This window comes from Armigeres subalbatus, chromosome 2 (genome assembly GCF_024139115.2).
Source record: "Armigeres subalbatus isolate Guangzhou_Male chromosome 2, GZ_Asu_2, whole genome shotgun sequence".
Lineage (NCBI taxonomy): Eukaryota > Metazoa > Arthropoda > Insecta > Diptera > Culicidae > Armigeres > Armigeres subalbatus.
This window is the reverse complement of record NC_085140.1, coordinates 420,771,360-420,790,374: the sequence shown is the minus strand read 5'-3', so window position 1 is coordinate 420,790,374 and position 19,015 is coordinate 420,771,360. Positions and strand designations below refer to the sequence as shown.

At 41.8% G+C, this 19,015-nt stretch overlaps 1 protein-coding gene across 12 annotated transcripts in view; it reads left to right on the top strand.

Annotated features, from left to right (window-relative positions):
- Positions 1-19,015, top strand: part of LOC134213437 (mucin-2-like) — a 93,390-nt gene that overhangs the window by 38,450 nt on the left and 35,925 nt on the right. For all 12 annotated transcript variants that reach the window (XM_062692485.1, XM_062692492.1, XM_062692493.1 and 9 more), the window contains one exon: positions 2,944-3,056. In XM_062692485.1, coding sequence (XP_062548469.1) covers positions 2,944-3,056 — 113 coding nt within the window. The remainder of the gene's footprint in view (positions 1-2,943; positions 3,057-19,015) is intronic.

Genomic DNA, 19,015 nt, shown 5'->3' with positions numbered 1-19,015 from the left:
ACCAATCCAACCAACCAACCAATCCAAACCAATCCAAACCAATCCAAACCAATCCAACCAATCCAAACCAATCCAAACCAATCCAAACCAACCAAACCAATCCAAACCAATCCAAACCAATCCAAACCAATCCAAACCAATCCAAACCAACCAAACCAATCCAAACCAATCCAAATCCAAACCAATCCAAACCAATCCAAACCAATCCAAACCAACCAAACCAATCCAAACCAACCAAACCAACCAAACCAATCCAAACCAATCCAAACCAATCCAAACCAATCCAAACCAATCCAAACCAATCCAAACCAACCAAACCAATCCAAACCAATCCAAACCAACCAAACCAATCCAAACCAATCCAAACCAATCCAAACCAACCAAACCAATCCAAACCAATCCAAACCAATCCAAACCAATCCAAACCAATCCAAACCAACCAAACCAATCCAAACCAATCCAAACCAATCCAAACCAACCAATCCAAACCAACCAACCAACCAATCCAAACCAATCCAAACCAATCCAAACCAATCCAAACCAATCCAAACCAATCCAAACCAATCCAAACCAACCAATCCAACCAACCAAACCAATCCAAACCAATCCAAACCAATCCAAACCAATCCAAACCAATCCAACCAAACCAACCAATCCAAACCAAACCAATCCAAACCAATCCAAATCCAACCAAACCAACCACCCAACCAATCCAAACCAATCCAAACCAACCAACCCAACCAATCCAACCAATCCAACCAACCAACCAATCCAAACCAATCCAACCAATCCAAACCAAACCAAACCCAATCCAAACCAAACCAACCCAAATCCAATCCAAACCAAACCAAACCAATCCCAAACCAATCCAAACCAATCCAAACCAATCCAAATCCAACCAAACCAATCCAAACCAATCCAAATCCAATCCAAACCAACCAAACCAATCCAAACCAACCAAACCAACCAAACCAACCAAACCAATCCAAACCAATCCAAACCAATCCAAACCAATCCAAACCAACCAATCCAAACCAATCCAAACCAATCCAAACCAATCCAAACCAATCCAACCAACCAAACCAATCCAACCAATCCAAACCAATCCAAACCAATCCAAACCAATCCAAACCAATCCAAACCAATCCAAACCAATCCAAACCAATCCAAACCAATCCAAACCAATCCAAACCAATCCAAACCAATCCAAACCAACCAAACCAATCCAAACCAACCAAACCAATCCAAACCAACCAAACCAACCAAACCAACCAAACCAATCCAACCAATCCAAACCAATCCAAACCAATCCAAACCAATCCAAACCAATCCAACCAACCAAACCAACCAAACCAATCCAAACCAATCCAAACCAACCAAACCAATCCAAACCAATCCAAACCAATCCAAACCAATCCAAACCAACCAAACCAACCAAACCAATCCAAACCAATCCAAACCAATCCAAACCAATCCAAACCAATCCAAACCAACCAAACCAATCCAAACCAATCCAAACCAATCCAAACCAATCCAAACCAACCAAACCAATCCAAACCAATCCAAACCAACCAATCCAAACCAACCAAATCCAAACCAATCCAAACCAATCCAAACCAATCCAAACCAACCAAACCAACCAAATCCAACCAAACCAATCCAAACCAATCCAAACCAATCCAAACCAACCAAACCAATCCAAACCAATCCAAACCAACCAAACCAAACCAACCAAACCAATCCAAACCAACCAAACCAACCAAACCAAACCAAAACCAACCAAACCAACCAAACCAACCAAACCAATCCAAACCAATCCAAACCAATCCAACCAATCCAAACCAAACCAACCAAACCAATCCAAACCAATCCAATCCAACCAATCCAAACCAAACCAAACCAACCAAACCAATCCAAATCAACAAACCAATCCAAATCCAATCCAAACCAATCCAAACCAATCCAAACCAACCAATCCAATCCAAACCAACCAAACCAACCAATCCAAACCAAACCAAACCAATCCAAACCAATCCAAACCAAACCAATTCCAAACCAACCCAAACCAACCAAACCAAACCAAACCAATCCAAACCAAACCAACCAAACCAACCAATCCAAACCAATCCAAACCAATCCAACCAATCCAAACCAAACCAACCAATCCAAACCAAATCCAACCAAACCAATCCAACCAACCAAACCAATCCAAACCAACCAAACCAATCCAAACCAATCCAACCAACCCAAACCAATCCAAATCCAATCCAAACCAATCCAAACCAATCCAAACCAATCCAAACCAATCCAACCAATCCAAACCAATCCAAACCAACCAAACCAATCCAAACCAATCCAAACCAATCCAAACCAATCCAAACCAACCAAACCAATCCAAACCAATCCAAACCAACCAAACCAATCCAAACCAATCCAAACCAATCCAAACCAATCCAAACCAATCCAAACCAATCCAAACCAATCCAAACCAACCAAACCAATCCAAACCAACCAAACCAACCAACCAAACCAATCCAAACCAATCCAAACCAATCCAAACCAATCCAACCAATCCAAACCAACCAAACCAATCCAACCAATCCAACCAATCCAAAACCAATCCAAATCCAATCCAAATCCAATCCAAATCCAATCCAAATCCAATCCAAATCCAATCCAAATCCAATCCAAATCCAATCCAATCCAAATCCAATCCAAATCCAATCCAAATCCAATCCAAATCCAATCCAAATCCAATCCAATGATGATGCATGTCAAGCTTCAGTTGGGATGTTGCAGCAATGGAAGTAATATCAAATAGCAGACACAATTAAGGAACAGTCGAAGTTTGAAAAACTAAAAAATTAACAGATCTATGAAGTACTTGTTTAAGGATTAAGCTTATGGGATATTATTTCCAATGGATTCTTTTGTTCTTTCCAGATACGACAACTTGGACATCGACACAATTCTCGGCAGCAGCCGCTTAGTCAACAACTACGTGGACTGTTTACTCAGTCGAAAGCCATGCCCGCCCGAGGGAAAGGATTTGAAACGTAAGTTCGAAAAATGCAAATTCAAATTAACATGCTTCGACCCGACACCGCAGCTCTCAGACGGCATTCAAATTCAGAGCTGGTTCAGTTTGGCTTGTCTCCGTGTCTGGGTCCTACATTAGCCGGTAATGAGCATTGTTTACATTCGCTGATGATAATCACCCCCAGCAGCCCCCTCGCATTCCTTAGGTACGGCATCCAATCAGAAACGTTTAGCACAAGACAAAGCGACAACGGTTAAGTGATTTGATCTTTCACACGACTCAGCCGTCTGATCGTTGCCGTTCGACTGCGATCATTTAACCCCCCTTGATGCGGGTCAAAGTGTACAGCATTGTGAATGCGTCGTTCTTTAGGGGTACCTTGAGGTGCGAGAAACAAATAGCGGAAAATTACGACATGTGGGTTCATTTTTAATTTGATTATAAGAGGAATCTGTGTTTATAAACAAATTGAGGCTAATATCACGCACTCGGTGTCAGAAGCATTGTACAATGAGGGAAACAATGTTTTAAAGATGATGAATCATGAAACTGAAAGTGCTTAGACGCAACACATGTATCATGCATCGTTAACTTGAAGAGGGGTTCGTCGCTTTGCCAATGAATGCAATGTGATTCGGTTCGCACACGCATGTTGATTGTAGGTACCTACATTGGTTTTGAAGCCATAATGAGGTACCATAAAAAATGGTTAATAACATCCCGGATATTTAAAAAACCGGTCAGCTTAGTCTATAGGTACCACATAGTTTTAATTAGTAACTTGTTTTTAAAATAAATTTTAAGAAGCACAAAGACTCTGCCATGCATCTCTCATGTTTTATCCACTGCAACAATGTTTCGAAAATAAAAGACGTTCTAAATAGTTTATTGGAAAATTTGATAAATATTTTTGTACATCCGTTAAGAACTATTTGCTCCTCCGTAGGCTTTGTTTTAATATATATTTTTTAAAGTAATTCCAGTAAAATAATAATATGCTTCATTTGTATTCGATTTCACATTTCCGATTTGCAAAATCTTATTACATAAATCGTACAGAATTTTTGAGAAGGCAATCGTGTGAAGCATGCTTTGTGGGAGACTTTACTAAAAGTTCGTTATGGTCAACAAAGCCGTATCTATAAAAAAAAATACAAATAAAATGATACAATTTGATATTAGTTTTTTCACCTACAACAAAAATAAAAAAGATAATTTTCCATCATTCACTTGTCAATGGATTGGTTTGGATATGAAATCAAGTTGTCAGATGTTGAAAGATGTTATCTGTATCTGTTCGAGTTTGATGTCTGACCAAGGAATCTAAAATGAGGTTGAAGATTTGATGAGCTATTCATTCAAGTTTCATTTTTTATGTACGAACTCAAAAGTAATGAAACAGAAAACTCACTCATATTAATGTTTTGACTTCCAAAATATGCATAGTCATGACATCAATGGAATTCAATAATAAGAAGTTTATATTTGCTTTTATTTGAACAAAATCTAGCTTGATTTGGAAAGCTTGGTCTGGAAACCAAACTTACATTTAAAATTCCATCCTCTTCCTTTAGGTGATCTTTCGCACATCGAAAAATAGAAGTTTGTGCTCGGACGGGGTTCTGTTCTGATGTTGCCAACATTTGATTGACTCATAGACGACTAAATAGCAGCGTTCGTTGATCTAAGCCGAATTACCATCGAAAGAGCTTTCAGTGCGAAATGCGTTATACCCAGTTCAGTGCGTTCAGTAATGAATACCTACTCTGCTGCTAGCGTCTTTGATTTGATAATGAAGGTGATTCGATATGTTTGATCGCTTGTTTACTTTTTAGGCTGGTTCGCCCTGCCACGGCGGTTGAGTTAGACAAAAGTGCGTGAGTGAGTGATTGTTTATTTCTCTGGTACACGAAGCTGGCACGCGTCGATAGTTCACCGGTTAGCTGCCGTGGCGGCGGCGGCTCAACTCTGCGGCCTAGACAGGTGTTAGAGGTTCGGGTGGAGAACACATTGACTTGGGTGGGAAGGTAGTAGTTGAAACCATGAAGCGTGTAAAATGGCCCAGTTGAATTAAAAATAATGACTTAGAACAAATGCGGAAACTCGCGCAAGGCTGCGCGGTTTGAATTATGTATTTATTTTTATTATGAGGGGAATGCTCGCTTAAATCATACCGAGTGCAACATATGAATTCCAGAATTGGTAATTTCAAAGCTTATTCATCAAAATGAGGGTGGGTATCATTTGTTTGAAAACTGCCTGAGGAAGTAGGTCTCATGTTTGCTCTGCGAAGCGATAGATTGACCATCTGGAGCTGATGAGCTCAATTATCACTTGAATTGGATCATTTCAGGTGGGAATGATTCTCAACATTCTGGATATACCGTTTTATTGTACTTACTTCAAGCGATATAAATTCATACTTTGGTAGTGATGGAAGACCTTCGATTAATAACTGTGGAAATGTTCTTAGAAAAAACGAAGCTGACCCAATGAGGAAGTAGGACCATAAAAAGGAACGAACAAGTCTCTTTTGGTCTTGTTGGTCGAAACGTTCTATTGCCAATTGATTTTACTATAAATAAACATCTTCCGGGTGGGAACTATGTTCAGTCCTCCGAACATAGTATTTGTCAAAAAGTTCTACAATTAATAATTTTGGAAATGTTAACAACTTCTTATATAGGCCTTTTTTAAGCTTGGCCAGGTTTGTGGAAAGTTTTTAACATGGCACAACATGGCACACAGCTAATAACATGCATGGGCGTAACCAGGATTGTGAGCAACTTTTTAAAATTTTCTGAATTGTAGTTTTGGCGAAAGCTACAAAACATGTGTATTGAAATTATTGCATAATCTGAACTTTTATAAAAAAAAAACATGATTGATCCTCCTAGCGGTGTTTGTCTTCGGATATACTAAAAAACACACGCACACACATACACACAGACAGACATCATCTCAATGCGTCGAGCTGAGTCGATTGGTATAAAACACTATGGGTCTCCGGACCTTTTTTCACAAAATCGACTTGAAAGTGAATATATAGCCTTTTCGTTACACCTTGGTATACGAGAAAGGCAAAAACTCATGAATATTAGTGCTTGGCATTATTTCCTTCTAAGTTCCAAAAACTTTTGAACCAAATCCATAACCAACAGTAACAGACCAACTGAGGACAGAAGAGACTATCCGACAATCCCTTGGTCGGCTAGCTGTTGGGTTTTCCGCAACACAATAAAACTCATACCCGCTGCACGGACAGTCATCGTGGGTGATTCTGGACCGTACAGTACCTACGTCTTTTCTTGTTGGAATAATTGGAAGACCTTGGCTTAGCCATCTTGGCTGGCCGTCCCTTCTCCATGGTGATTAAAACCAACGACCAGCAGATTCGTCCGATAATGAACAACTGGATCCTTTACGGTTTAGGAGAACCTGAAGGCTTCGCGGACCGAACCGAGTGCTGGATGGACGGATAAGCAGCAGATCGTTGATAAGGGTGGGTGGGTCATAGGGAAAAGTGTAATTTTTAACCTCTTGGCGATTTGGAGGAATTGAGGACTGAATTGAGACTGCAGGCAGAAGAAAAATAAAAGACAAAAGAAGAAAATATAATTGGTAGTCAAGGGGAATGAGAGGTAATCAATAAGAGAGATGAATAAAAGAGGAAGAAAGACGGAACAGGGAGAAAAAGAAGTAAAAAGAAAGCAGGCAGAAGAAAAAATATAGAAAACGGAGAAATAAGAAGAAGAATAGGAAAAAGAATGAGAAATAAGAAAGAAATCTTGGGAAATAACGAGATACAAGAATAAAGGAAGTAGAGCCTCCTTTCAAGAGGCTCGGAAGCCTCATTTCAAGAGGCTCGGAAGCCTCCTTTCAAGAGGCTCGGAAGCCTCCTTTCAAGAGGCTCGGAAGCCTCCTTTCAAGAGGCTCGGAAGCCTCCTTTCAAGAGGCTCGGAAGCCTCCTTTCAAGAGGCTCAGAAGCCTCCTTTCAAGAGGCTCAGGCCTCCTTTCAAGAGGCTCGAAGCCTCCTTTCAAGAGGCTCAGAAGCCTCCTTTCAAGAGGCTCAGAAGCCTCCTTTCAAGAGGCTCAGAAGCCTCCTTTCAAGAGGCTCAGAGCCTCCTTTCAAGAGGCTCAGAAGCCTCCCTTTCAAGAGGCTCAGAAGCCTCCTTTCCAAAAGTCCGGAAACCTCCTTTCAAGAGGCTCGGAAGCCTCCTTTCAAGAGGCTCAGAGCCTCCTTTCAAGAGGCTCAGAAGCCTCCTTTCAAGAGGCTCAGAAGCCTCCTTTCAAGAGGCTCAGGAAGCCTCCTTTCAAGAGGCTCGGAAGCCTCCTTTCAAGAGGCTCAGAAGCCTCCTTTCAAGAGGCTCAGAAGCCTCCTTTCAAGAGGCTCAGGAAGCCTCCTTTCAAGAGGCTCAGAAGCCTCCTTTCAAGAGGCCTGGAAGCCCTCCTTCAAGAGGCTCAGAAGCCTCCCTTTCAAGAGGCTCAAGCCTCCTTTCAAGAGGCTCGGAAGCCTCCTTTCAAGAGGCTCAAGCCTCCTTTCAAGAGGCTCAAGCCTCCTTTCAAGAGGCTCAGAAGCCTCCTTTCAAGAGGCTCAGGAAAGCCTCCCTTTCAAGAGCTCAGAAGCCTCCTTTCAAGAGGCTCAGAGCCTCCTTTCAAGAGGCTCAGAGCCTCCTTTCAAGAGGCTCAGAAACCTCCTTTCAAGAGGCTCAGAGCCTCCTTTCAAGAGGCTCAGAAGCCTCCTTTCAAGAGGCTCAGAAGCCTCCTTTCAAGAGGCTCAGAAGCCTCCTTTCAAGAGGCTCAGGCCTCCTTTCAAAAGGCTCAGAAGCCTCCTTTCAAGAGGCTCAGAAGCCTCCTTTCAAGAGGCTCAGAAGCCTCCTTTCAAGAGGCTCAGGCCTCCTTTCAAGAGGCTCCAGAGCCTCCTTTCAAGAGGCTCAGAAGCCTCCTTTCAAGAGGCTCAGAAGCCTCCTTTCAAGAGGCTCAGAAGCCTCCTTTCAAGAGGCTCAGGAAGCCTCCTTTCAAGAGGCTCAAGCCTCCTTTCAAGAGGCTCAGAAGCCTCCTTTCAAGAGGCTCAGAAGCCTCCTTTCAAGAGGCTCCAGAAGCCTCCTTTCAAGAGGCTCGAAGCCTCCTTTCAAGAGGCTCAGGCCTCCTTTCAAGAGGCTCAGAAGCCTCCTTTCAAGAGGCTCAGAGCCTCCTTTCAAGAGGCTCAGAGCCTCCTTTCAAGAGGCTCAGAAGCCTCCTTTCACAGAGGCTCAGAGCCTCCTTTCAAGAGGGCTCAGAAGCCTCCTTTCAAGAGGCTCAGAGCCTCCTTTCAAGAGGCTCAGGAAGCCTCCTTTCAAGAGGCCTCAAAGCCTCCTTTAAAGAAGCTCGGAAGCATCCCTTCAATAGGCTCAGAAGCCTCCTTTCAAGAGGCTCAGAAGCCTCCTTTCAAGAAGGCTCAGAAGCCTCCTTTCAAGAGGCTCAGAAGCCTCCTTTCAAGAGGCTCAGAGCCTCCTTTCAAGAGCTGGAAGCCTCCTTTCAAGAAACAAAGCCTCCTTTCAAGAGGCTCAGAAGCCTCCTTTCAAGAGGCTCAGGCCTCCTTCAAGAGGCTCAGAAGCCTCCTTTCAAGAAGGCTCGGAAGCCTCCTTTCAAGAGGCTCAGAAGCCTCCTTTCAAGAGGCCTCAGGCCTCCTTTCAAGAGGCTCAGGAAGCCTCCTTTCAAGAGGCTCAGGAAGCCTCCTTTCAAGAGAGCTCAGAGCCTCCTTTCAAGAGGCCTCAGAAGCCTCCTTTCAAGAGGCTCAGAAGCCTCCTTTCAAGAGGCTCAGGAAGCCTCCTTTCAAGAGGAGCTCAGAAGCCTCCTTTCCAAGAGGCCTCAGAAGCATCCTTCAAGAGGCTCAGAAGCCTCCTTTCAAGAGAGCTCAAGCCTCCTTTCAAGAGGCTCAGAAGCCTCCTTCAAGAGAGCTCAGAAGCCTCCTTTCAAGAGGCTCAGAAGCCTCCTTTCAAGAGGCTCAGAAGCCTCCTTTCAAGAGGCTCAGAAGCCTCCTTTCAAGAAACTCAGAGCCTCCTTTCAAGAGGCTCAGAAGCCTCCTTTCAAGAGGCTCAGGAAGCCTCCTTTCAAGAAAGCTCCAGAAGCCTCCTTTCAAGAGCTCAGAAGCCTCCTTTCAAGAGCTCCAAGCCTCCTTTCAAGAAGGCTCAGAAGCCTCCTTTCAAGAGGCCTCAGAAGCCTCCTTTCAAGAGGCTCAGGCCTCCTTTCAAGAGCTCAGAAGCCTCCTTTCAAGAGCTCAGGAAGCCTCCTTTCAAGAGGCTCAGAAGCCTCCTTTCAAGAAACTCAAGCCTCCTTTCAAGAGGCTCAGAAGCCTCCTTTCAAGAGGCTCAAGCCTCCTTTCCAAGAGGCCTCGGAAGCCTCCTTTCAAGAGGCCTCAGAAGCCTCCTTTCAAGAGGCTCAGAAGCCTCCCTTTCAAGAGGCTCAAGCCTCCCTTTCAAGAAACTCAGAAGCCTCCTTTCAAGAGAGCTCAGGAAGCCTCCTTTCAAGAGGCTCAGAAGCCTCCTTTCAAGAGGCTCAGAAGCCTCCTTTCAAGAGGCTCAAGCCTCCCTTTCAAGAGGCCTCAGAGCCTCCTTTCAAGAGGCTCAGAGCCTCCTTTCAAGAGGCTGAAGCCTCCTTTCAAGAAGGCTCGGAAGCCTCCTTTCAAGAGGCTAGGAAGCCTCCTTTCAAGAGGCTCGGAAGCCTCCTTTCAAGAGGCTCGGAAGCCTCCTTTCAAGAGGCTCGGAAGCCTCCTTTCAAGAGGCTCGGAAGCCAACTTTCAAGAGGCTCGGAAGCCTTCTTTCAAGAGGCTCGGAAGCCTCCTTTCAAGAGGCTTGGAAGCCTCCTTTCAAGAGGCTCGGAAGCCTCCTATCAAGAAGCTCGGAAGCCTCCTTTCAACAGGTTTGGAAACCTCCTTTCAACAGGTTTGGAAACCTCCTTTCAAGAGGCTTGGAAGCATCTTTTCAAGAGGCTCGGAAGCCTCCTTTCAACAGATTTGGAAACCTCCATTCAAGAGGCTCGATAGATTAGCGGCGTGGCAATTTTTCAACAGCGGCGCGCGAAAATGTCGGTGCCAAAAACTGTCAGCGATGGCGGCGTGGAGCGGCTGCGCACACCTGAATCTGTGTCAAAAGGTCGAAGGACAAAAGGTCGAATGGTCAAAAGGTCGAAAGGGCAAAAGGTCGAATGGACAGAAGGTCGTAGGGTCAAAATGTCGAATATGAGTCATAATGTCGAAGGTCAAAAGGTCGAAGAACAAATGGTCGAAAGAACAAAAAGTCAAGAAATGAGATGGGAGTTGTGAATGAGATGCAAGATGGAAGTAGTGAGCATAGAAAGAGCATGAGAAGTGAGAAGTGAAAAGTGAGAAGTGGAATGGAAGAAATAAGAATTACAAAGTGCAAGTGAAAAATGTGATGTGAGAAGTGAGGAACGGAGAAGTAAGAAGTGAAAAGGAAAAAAGAAAAAAGGAGGAAACATATATAGTAGGAAAGAGAAAGAAAGAAAGAAAAAAACAGAAGAGGAAAAAAGAACAAGAAGAACAAAGAAGAAGGAAGATTGAAGAAGGAAAAAAGAAGTAAGAAAGAAAGAAGGAAGAAAACAGGAAAATAGAAGAAGGAAGAAAGAAGGAAGGAAGAAGAAGGAGAGAAGACACAATGGAGCAAAACAAAAGAAAGAAGGAGGAAGAAGTAAAAGAAAAAGAGAAGAAAGATGGAAGAAATGAGGAAGAAAGAAGAGAGAAATAAGGAAGAAAGAAGAAATAAAGAAGAAAGATGGAAGGAGTAAGGAATAAAAAGAGAGGAAAAGGAAGAAAGAAAAATAAAGGAATAAAGACGGAAGAAAGAAAGAAGAAAAAGGAAGAAAGGAAGAAGGAAGAACAAAGAAAGAAAGAAGAAAAAAAGAAGGAAGGAAGGAAGAGAAAAGAAAAAAGGAAAAAAGGGTAAGGAAGGAAAAAAGAAAAGAAAAGTAGGAAAAAAGAAAGAAGAAAAACGGAAGAAAGGAAGAAGAAAGGAAGAAAGAAGGATAAAAGAAGGCAGAGAAAAAGAAAAAAAAAAGGGAAGAGAGAAGCAAAAAAGAAATAGCAAAGAAGGAAAAAGAGGAAGAAAGTAAAAAGAAGGAAGGAAGAAAAACAGGAAACAAAAAGGAAGAAAAAAAGGAGGAGGAGAGAAAGAAGAAAGAGAGAAGAAAGAAGAAAGAAAGGAGGAAAAAGGAAGAAAGAAAGAAGAAAGCAAGTAGGAAGAAAGAAGGGAATAAGAAGGAAATAAGGAAGAAAAATGGTAGAAAGAAGGAGAAAAGATGAAGGAAGGAAGGAAGAAAAAAGGAAAAAAAGAAAGAAGTTAAAAAGAAGATGAAATATGGAAGGAAGAAGGAAGAAATAAGGAAGGAAACATATGAAGTAAGTAGGAAAAAGGAAGAAGAGAATAGAAGGAAAAAGGAAGAAGAAATAAGAAAAAAGGGATAAAAAAGACCTTTTGTCCTTCGACCTTTTGACGCACTTTTTTAGTTTCGACCTTTTGTCCTTTTGACCTTTTGACCTTCGACCTTTTGACCTTCGACCTTTTGTCCTACAACCCGCACACCTCTATTCCCGATAGTTGAAACTTGGCTGGAAAAAATCTAAAACGTATAAATGTAAAAATATTATGTACATTATGAATATGAAATGCCGATGCGTAATGTACAATCCAAATATTTCGACAGATCGCTAAAACATACTTTTGTTCAAAAGTGACTATGATAGATAAAAACAGTTCACAGTAATCTGTCATGTTTGAATCACCCCTTTCCAGATTTATGGCTAGCGTAAAATGCTGGATTGATTCCAGACATATGTAAGTATTCTCGTCAATTCATACCATTTCCAGTTGAACGTAATTGATAAATAAATATCTCTCAAAATATATAAGCATAGGCGTAACTAGAGCCACGGTCTAGGGGGGGCCATGGCACCAGCTGGTGGGATGTAATTTTCAAAGGCGATTTAAAGCACTGTGCGCATGGATTGCAATAGAAATTGTTTGACTAAGTTTATCGCTCATTCGTCCTAGAACTAACATAAAAAAAATCGCGAATAATACAATTGATTTCCAATGATACTGTGATTGCTTCAACACGCTGTGTCTGTGTCAACTTGTCTTCTCCATGTTACTAAATGTGGATAAGTGTGTAATCTAAGATTCAAGAATCTTCTTCGAATTATCTATAAATGAAATTCGATATGAGTATATTTCTGAAAGTTTTCAAGCATTTCCATGATTACTTAACGCATAAAGATCTCGATTTTTTTAAACTTGAAATTTTTGAAACTCTTTAGATGTGGAATAAATTACACGAAATTTTGTTATAATCAATATTCATGCAATTCCAAAATGTATGCTATGTGCTGAAATAGTTAAGTACCGATGAACACAAATTTGAAATCCTAAAGTGTTTTTTATGAGTCATAAATTCCATGACTCATACAATTATGAGTCATAAATCAAATTCCAAAATAACATAGGGTTTTTGTAGTTACTGACGTTAGGAAGAGGCTTTATTATGGTTTTCTGAATAGGTGAGAGATTTCTCTGCAAAATCAAAGAGACTTGAGAAGCAACCAAATCGATCTGAAATGGATACGAACTGGTTTCTAAATCTATTTTTTTATCCTAAAAACAAATTCTAACTAAAACAGGCACAAAAGAGTTTTCCGATGATCCTTATGAAATCGCCAAAAAATTAAATGGAACAAGATCTTTTGAGGATTATAAAAATATTTTTTTAATGCAATCTCTGTTGTGAGTGCGAAGGTTGCCTAAGTTTTGTCCTAATACTTTCAATGGAATGCGTTGTTGATTTTTCTGTCATTGTAACAACGATTCTTAAGTTTTATAATTTTATATCTTTCTGTGCCAGAATTATATAGCGAGAGCAAAAAGCTCCATAGGAATTTGATCAGCTGTTTTGTGGCATACCTTGCGATTAACTCGAAGATTTTCGAAAGAATGGTCGTTCGAAATTTCATTGACCGGATTTGTGTACATGTGCTCATTTTGATGTAGTTGCTTCAGTCTTTTTTGAAGCGGATGGTAGTTTAATAGAACAGAAATATTTATATCTTAATACAATTATGTTTTTATGTTTCTGCGACCAGGATACTAGTCAAACAAATGCAGAACATATTTATTATTTTAAGCTAGCAACTGAATTAGCAGGCATTGATGTTGGCTTAAAAATCGAGAAAATGTTCCCAGGGGTTCAACTTAAATATTTCGATGCTTTGCTGAACAAATGGTCATAGATGTGATAACGCAACAAAAAATATGTTTATAGAATTCATACTCAAAATTAAGGAATATGTAGGAAATATGTAAATGAAATAAAAACTGACTAAGTTGGAATTATTTTTAAAATTTTTCGGGGGGGGGGGGGGGGGGGCACAAGCAGGTCTGGAGGGGGCCAGCCCCCCCCTTCCGCCCCCCTTTTTTACGCCAATGTATATAAGTGTGAGAATACATGTCCTGTCGTTTAATTGATGTGGCATCACGGATGTGTGTGTAAATTACGGATGGTATTTTAAAGTGTTACTCCTTAGCATAACTGTTTCAATTAAAAATATAAATTCACTCAAAAACTATGACCAAAACAATGAGCAAACTTTTAGCCCAGTAAAATTATTTAGAAACATGATGTACATATGCTTTTCAATAATTCAACAACAATAATCAACTTGTTCGACCTTTGTCGAAAATGTAGATACAAAATGTGGCGAATTATGTTTTGTTCGTTTGATTATTAGAGACACTTCACACCACCAGGGGCGCACTTGTGTCAGATGTCGAATAATGGTACTAACCTCCGATTCGATAATTTCAGACGTAGATTTTTTCCTTTTCTGGGAATGATGGGAAATTATTCTACCACATAACGCAACCATAACTGAATTAATGGAAATTATTCGTGATACCGCATATGTGAATATTAAAATTTCATTTCCATAATACAAATCTATATTTATTTGCTACATGTGCGTTGAACACGTGGGCACCATTTCCCTGAAATTCATAAATAACCGATGTTGCAGTTTGTTTCAATCTAGCCAGTAGGAGTTTCACGCTTAGTATTCGCTGCAATCAATTCCATATGTATACATGTATGCAACATTGAACCCACTTGAATCGCGAACATGAATTGCATATGGATAGACAAACAGATAGCTACAGTCCGCAACCCACAGAGGAATGCCTTCACAGCTCGAGCGTTTTATCGAATGGAAACAAATTACCACCAGTAGAGCGCTCATATTGATTCATTTCCACTTTATTGATTCCCACTGTATCGGGGGGAGAAACAAGCGGTCGGCATTGTTGTGTGATGCTGATACCTATATGAATTTGATTGATACCTGGTTGATCCCAGATAACTGCAATCACTCCAATTAATTTTATGGCCCCATCAATCCGTACGGACTGATACAATCGATACGTGATATTCGGACTTAGGAAAAACCATAAATCTTTTGTTGTTTCCCACAAGAATCATCTTGTTCTAATCACGTGTTCGATCTTCGGTACATGGTGGCAAAAACACATTTCCTGCTGGGAACCAGTGTCCGTGGATTCTTGCCCATTGCCGTTGTGGTAAAGTCAAGGACCATTATGCAGACCATGTGTAATCTAATGACAAACATTTTCCCTTGAATGGACTCACATCATTGCGGACCGAAGTACGGTAATCAATTGGATCTTGTTCTTCCTTGAATATTGGATTGGTCGTAGGAAATTCATCGGAATGGAATGGGTGTCGTATGGCGTGGAAGGTTTATTTTCTCTCACCTATGAAGGAAGGCATGGCAAATCCGCACAAGGAAAAAACGAACTCTGGAACAGTGTCTCATTCATACACCCACACAGGACGGCGAATGCTCTTTGATGTTTTAGTTGAAGAGCGTTCGTGAATATGTGCTGCGGCATTATTGAAGTGCAGCTACTTCCGAGTACGACACTTGAAGCTCCTCCTTTAGAGGGATGGTATTCTTAGCAAAGACATGCAGGGAGAACCATCTTGTAAGAAGCCGAAGGCTGCTGCCGGTGCGTTCTTGAGGTGTTTTCATAGTCAACAATAGTGGCATTCTATTGCTGAGTGAACGGACATCTGTTACCCACAGGTTGGCACTAATTGTACAAACACTCGTGGGCAATTTTGCATTCACAGTAAATCGTCAGGGGTATTATGCTGGAGGGCACTGATGATGGGGAATTTGAAGGCTCTTGTAATCGACCGTTGATCAATATGTTCATTTAATTGCAAATTGAAATGATACAATTACTTGAATTGATGTTGAGCCACAACACAACATTGGGTTTGCATAATTGATTAAACGCTATCTACACTGAGTTTGGTCGTACAATGCACAGTACGTACGCATGATGAAGTAGTTATGAAGAGGATATCGTTTACGCCGTATTTAATCAAAGCTTCGAAGCTGGTTTAAAATAAGAATAAGAACTGAAATAATTAAACGCTTGAGGCATCCATGTGGTAATTCTGAAGGGGTCTTACTTGTGGTCGATACTTATACCATCTACTTATCACCCTGCCATCTTCTCTTCTTCATTGGAATAACATCCCTCACTGGGACATTGCCGCCTCGCAGCTTAGCGTTCATTAAGCATTTGCACAGTTACTATGTCTGAAACTCGATTTGTGCAATTGAACAACTTGTGAAAGATTTAGTAGATTTAGAAAAATGTATTGGATGCTAAACACTTCCTTCGGTGGGGTTTGAACCCACGAAACCAGTAAACTAGACAAGTGCTTTCCCTATTCAGCTAAAAAAGACCTCCGTCGTCCTGCAATTAACCAAATTTGGACGTCATTTGTTGTAAGTATCAAATATCATCGAAAATCAATGCTTCTTTGTTCGAACAACTTGGTTCGAGAAATCCTAGCGTGTAAATTTATGACAAATGTTAAGCTTCTGATTTTTAAGAATTTAAAGGTACATCGCACATTAGCAATTATATTACTCAAATGTCCAGGAAAAAAAGAGGAATAATAATATTACGAACTAGTAATAAGATGTAATAATTTTGTAGTATTTTGTAAATCAACGACTTTAAGGGGAAACTGTGTTTGTATCCACTTAAAGGCATAACAATCACTTTAACATGGTCGAAACATGAACGGAACGAATCCCAATGTTCACAAGACATGACAAGAGTTTCCGTTTAGAGGTCATTGCGTTGATTTCCAGCTTTTATATCTTTGATGAGATTTTTTAAATTGAAATATAGGGGAAAAGACGGCTTTGGAAGGTTTTGTTCTATTATTGTCAGGGGAGTTTTTGTCGACTAAATTTTATGAAATTTGGCCACAATATTCTTTGATATGCAAAGAATGTTTAGGCCAAATTTGAGCATAATCAGTCATAAAAAAACCCTGACAATAATAGAACAAAACCTGCCAAAGCCGTCATTCCCCCTAGCTGAAAAACACTTAATATATTTGAACCACCTCGAAATTTTATCCGAATTAGCTGAAAATTTGATAGAAGTTTTATTTTAGCATCCCTTTCCAGGCCATCTGCGAGTTGTGGAGCTTGCCTAGGATGTGGTGGGGTTTGACAGTGGGCCCTGTTAAATTCCTATAAAAAGCTGCACGCATCCGCAAGTAGGCCCACCAAAGCGACCGTGTGCCGCTCAAAGCGCACAAGCCCAAGTCCTGGTTTTAGGTGGCATGCTAAACAGCTCTGACACGACGGCCCTCCGACGAGACAGGAGGTTTGCGTAGGCCCAATAAGCCCCCTGGAAAACCAATAATTACGACCAATATAAGAGATAATGCGTTTCGATATATTCGGCAAATACCTAGGCGACGAATAAAGGATCACGATTGGAAGCTTGGAACATGGAACTGCAAGTCGCTAGGTTTCGCAGGTTGCGACAGGATGATCTACGATGAATCACATCCCCGTAACTTCAACGTCTTGGCTCTGCAGGAGCTTTGCTGGACAGGACAGAAAGTGTGGAAAAGCGGGCATCGAGCGGCTACCTTCTACCAAAGCTGTGGCACCACCAACGAGCTGGGAACCGGCTTCATAGTGCTGGGTAAGATGCGCCAACGCGTGATTGGGTGGCAGCCAATCAACGCAAGGATAAAAAGCCGTTTCTTCAACTGTAGCATCATCAACGTGCACTGCCCACACGAAGGGAGACCCTGGAGCAGACATACGATGGATGCCCACTGCGGGACGTCAAAATCGTCATCGGTGACATGAACGCACAGGTAGGAAGGGAAGAAATGTATAGACCGGTCATCGGACCGGGTAGTCTGCACACCGTATCGAATAACAACGGCCAACGATGCATAAACTTCGCAGCCTCCCGCGGAATGGTAGTCCGAAGCACCTTCTTTCCCCGCAAAAATATCCACAAGGCCACAGCTGAGCGCTGCGCTGGGGCATTACCAAGATTTGTGAGGAGGAAGTTTTGCCGCAGGAGTGGATGGAAGGTGTCGTGTGTCCCATCTACAAAAAGGGCGATAAGCTGGATTGTAGCAACTACCGCGCAATCACATTGTTGAACACCGTCTACAAGGTACTCTCCCAAATTTTATGCCGTCGACTAGCACCAATTGCAAGGGAGTTCGTGGGGCAGTACCAGGTGGGTTTTATGGGCGAACGCTCCACCACGGACCAGGTGTTCGCCATTCGCCAAGTACTGCAGAAATGCCGCGAATACAACGTGCCCACACATCATCTGTTCATCGACTTCAAAGCCGCATATGATACAATCGATCGGGACCAGCTATGGCAGCTAATGCATGAACACGGTTTTCCGGATAAACTGACACGATTGATCAAAGCGACGATGGATCGGGTGATGTGTGTAGTTCGAGTTTCAGGGGCATTCTCGAGTCCCTTCGAAACCCGCAGAGGGTTTCGGCAAGGTGATGGTCTATCGTGTCTGCATTCAACATCGCTTTGGAAGGGGTAACACGAAGAGCAGGGATTAACACGAGTGGTACAATTTTCAATAAGTCCGTCCAGCTATTTGGCTTCGCCGACGACATAGATATTATGACACGTAACTTTGAGAAGATGGATGAAGCCTACATCAGACTGAAGAGGGAAGCTAAGCGAATCGGACTAGTCATCAACACGTCGAAGACGAAGTACATGATAGGAAGCGGTTCAAGAGAAGACAATGTGAGCCACCCACCGCGAGTTTGCATCGGTGGTGACGAAATCGAGGTGGTAGAAGAATTTGTGTACTTGGGCTCAAGGATGTTAACGATCATTCAGTAATTTGCGTTCGATCATTTAGTAGTTTGTCAATAACACATTCCAGAGACTGAATTTCAAAATAGGTTGTATGGTGGACTTCTAGTGCGAAGGTTTTTCTGCAACATTGCCTAATGGTTCGTTATCAGAATTCAACTATTAACGGAGTTAGAGCGCTAGTTGCAGTAACTCAAACTAAATGATTGGAATTTTGTTATCATTTAGTCTAAACTACTGAAACTATAGCTATAACTCCGTTACTAGTGGAATTCAAACAACGAACCATTAGGCAGAGTTGTAGAAAAACCTTCGCACTAGAAGTACACCATACAATATATTTTGAAATTCAGCTTCTGGAATGTGTTATTAACAGCCTACTAAATGATCGAACGCAATTTACTGAATGATCGTTGACATCCTTGCTTGGGCTCACTGGTGACTGCCGAAAATGACACCAGCAGAGAAATTCGGAGACGCATAGTGGCTAGAAATCGTACGTACTTTGGACTCCGCAGGACGCTCCGATGTAATAGAGTTCGCCGCCGTACCAAACTGACAATCTACAAAACGCTCATTAGACCGGTAGTCCTCTACGGACACGAGACCTGGACGATGCTCGTGGAGGACCAACGCGCACTTGGAGTTTTCGAAAGGAAAGTGCTGCGTACCATCTATGGTGGTGTGCAGATGGCGGACGGTACGTGGAGGAGGCG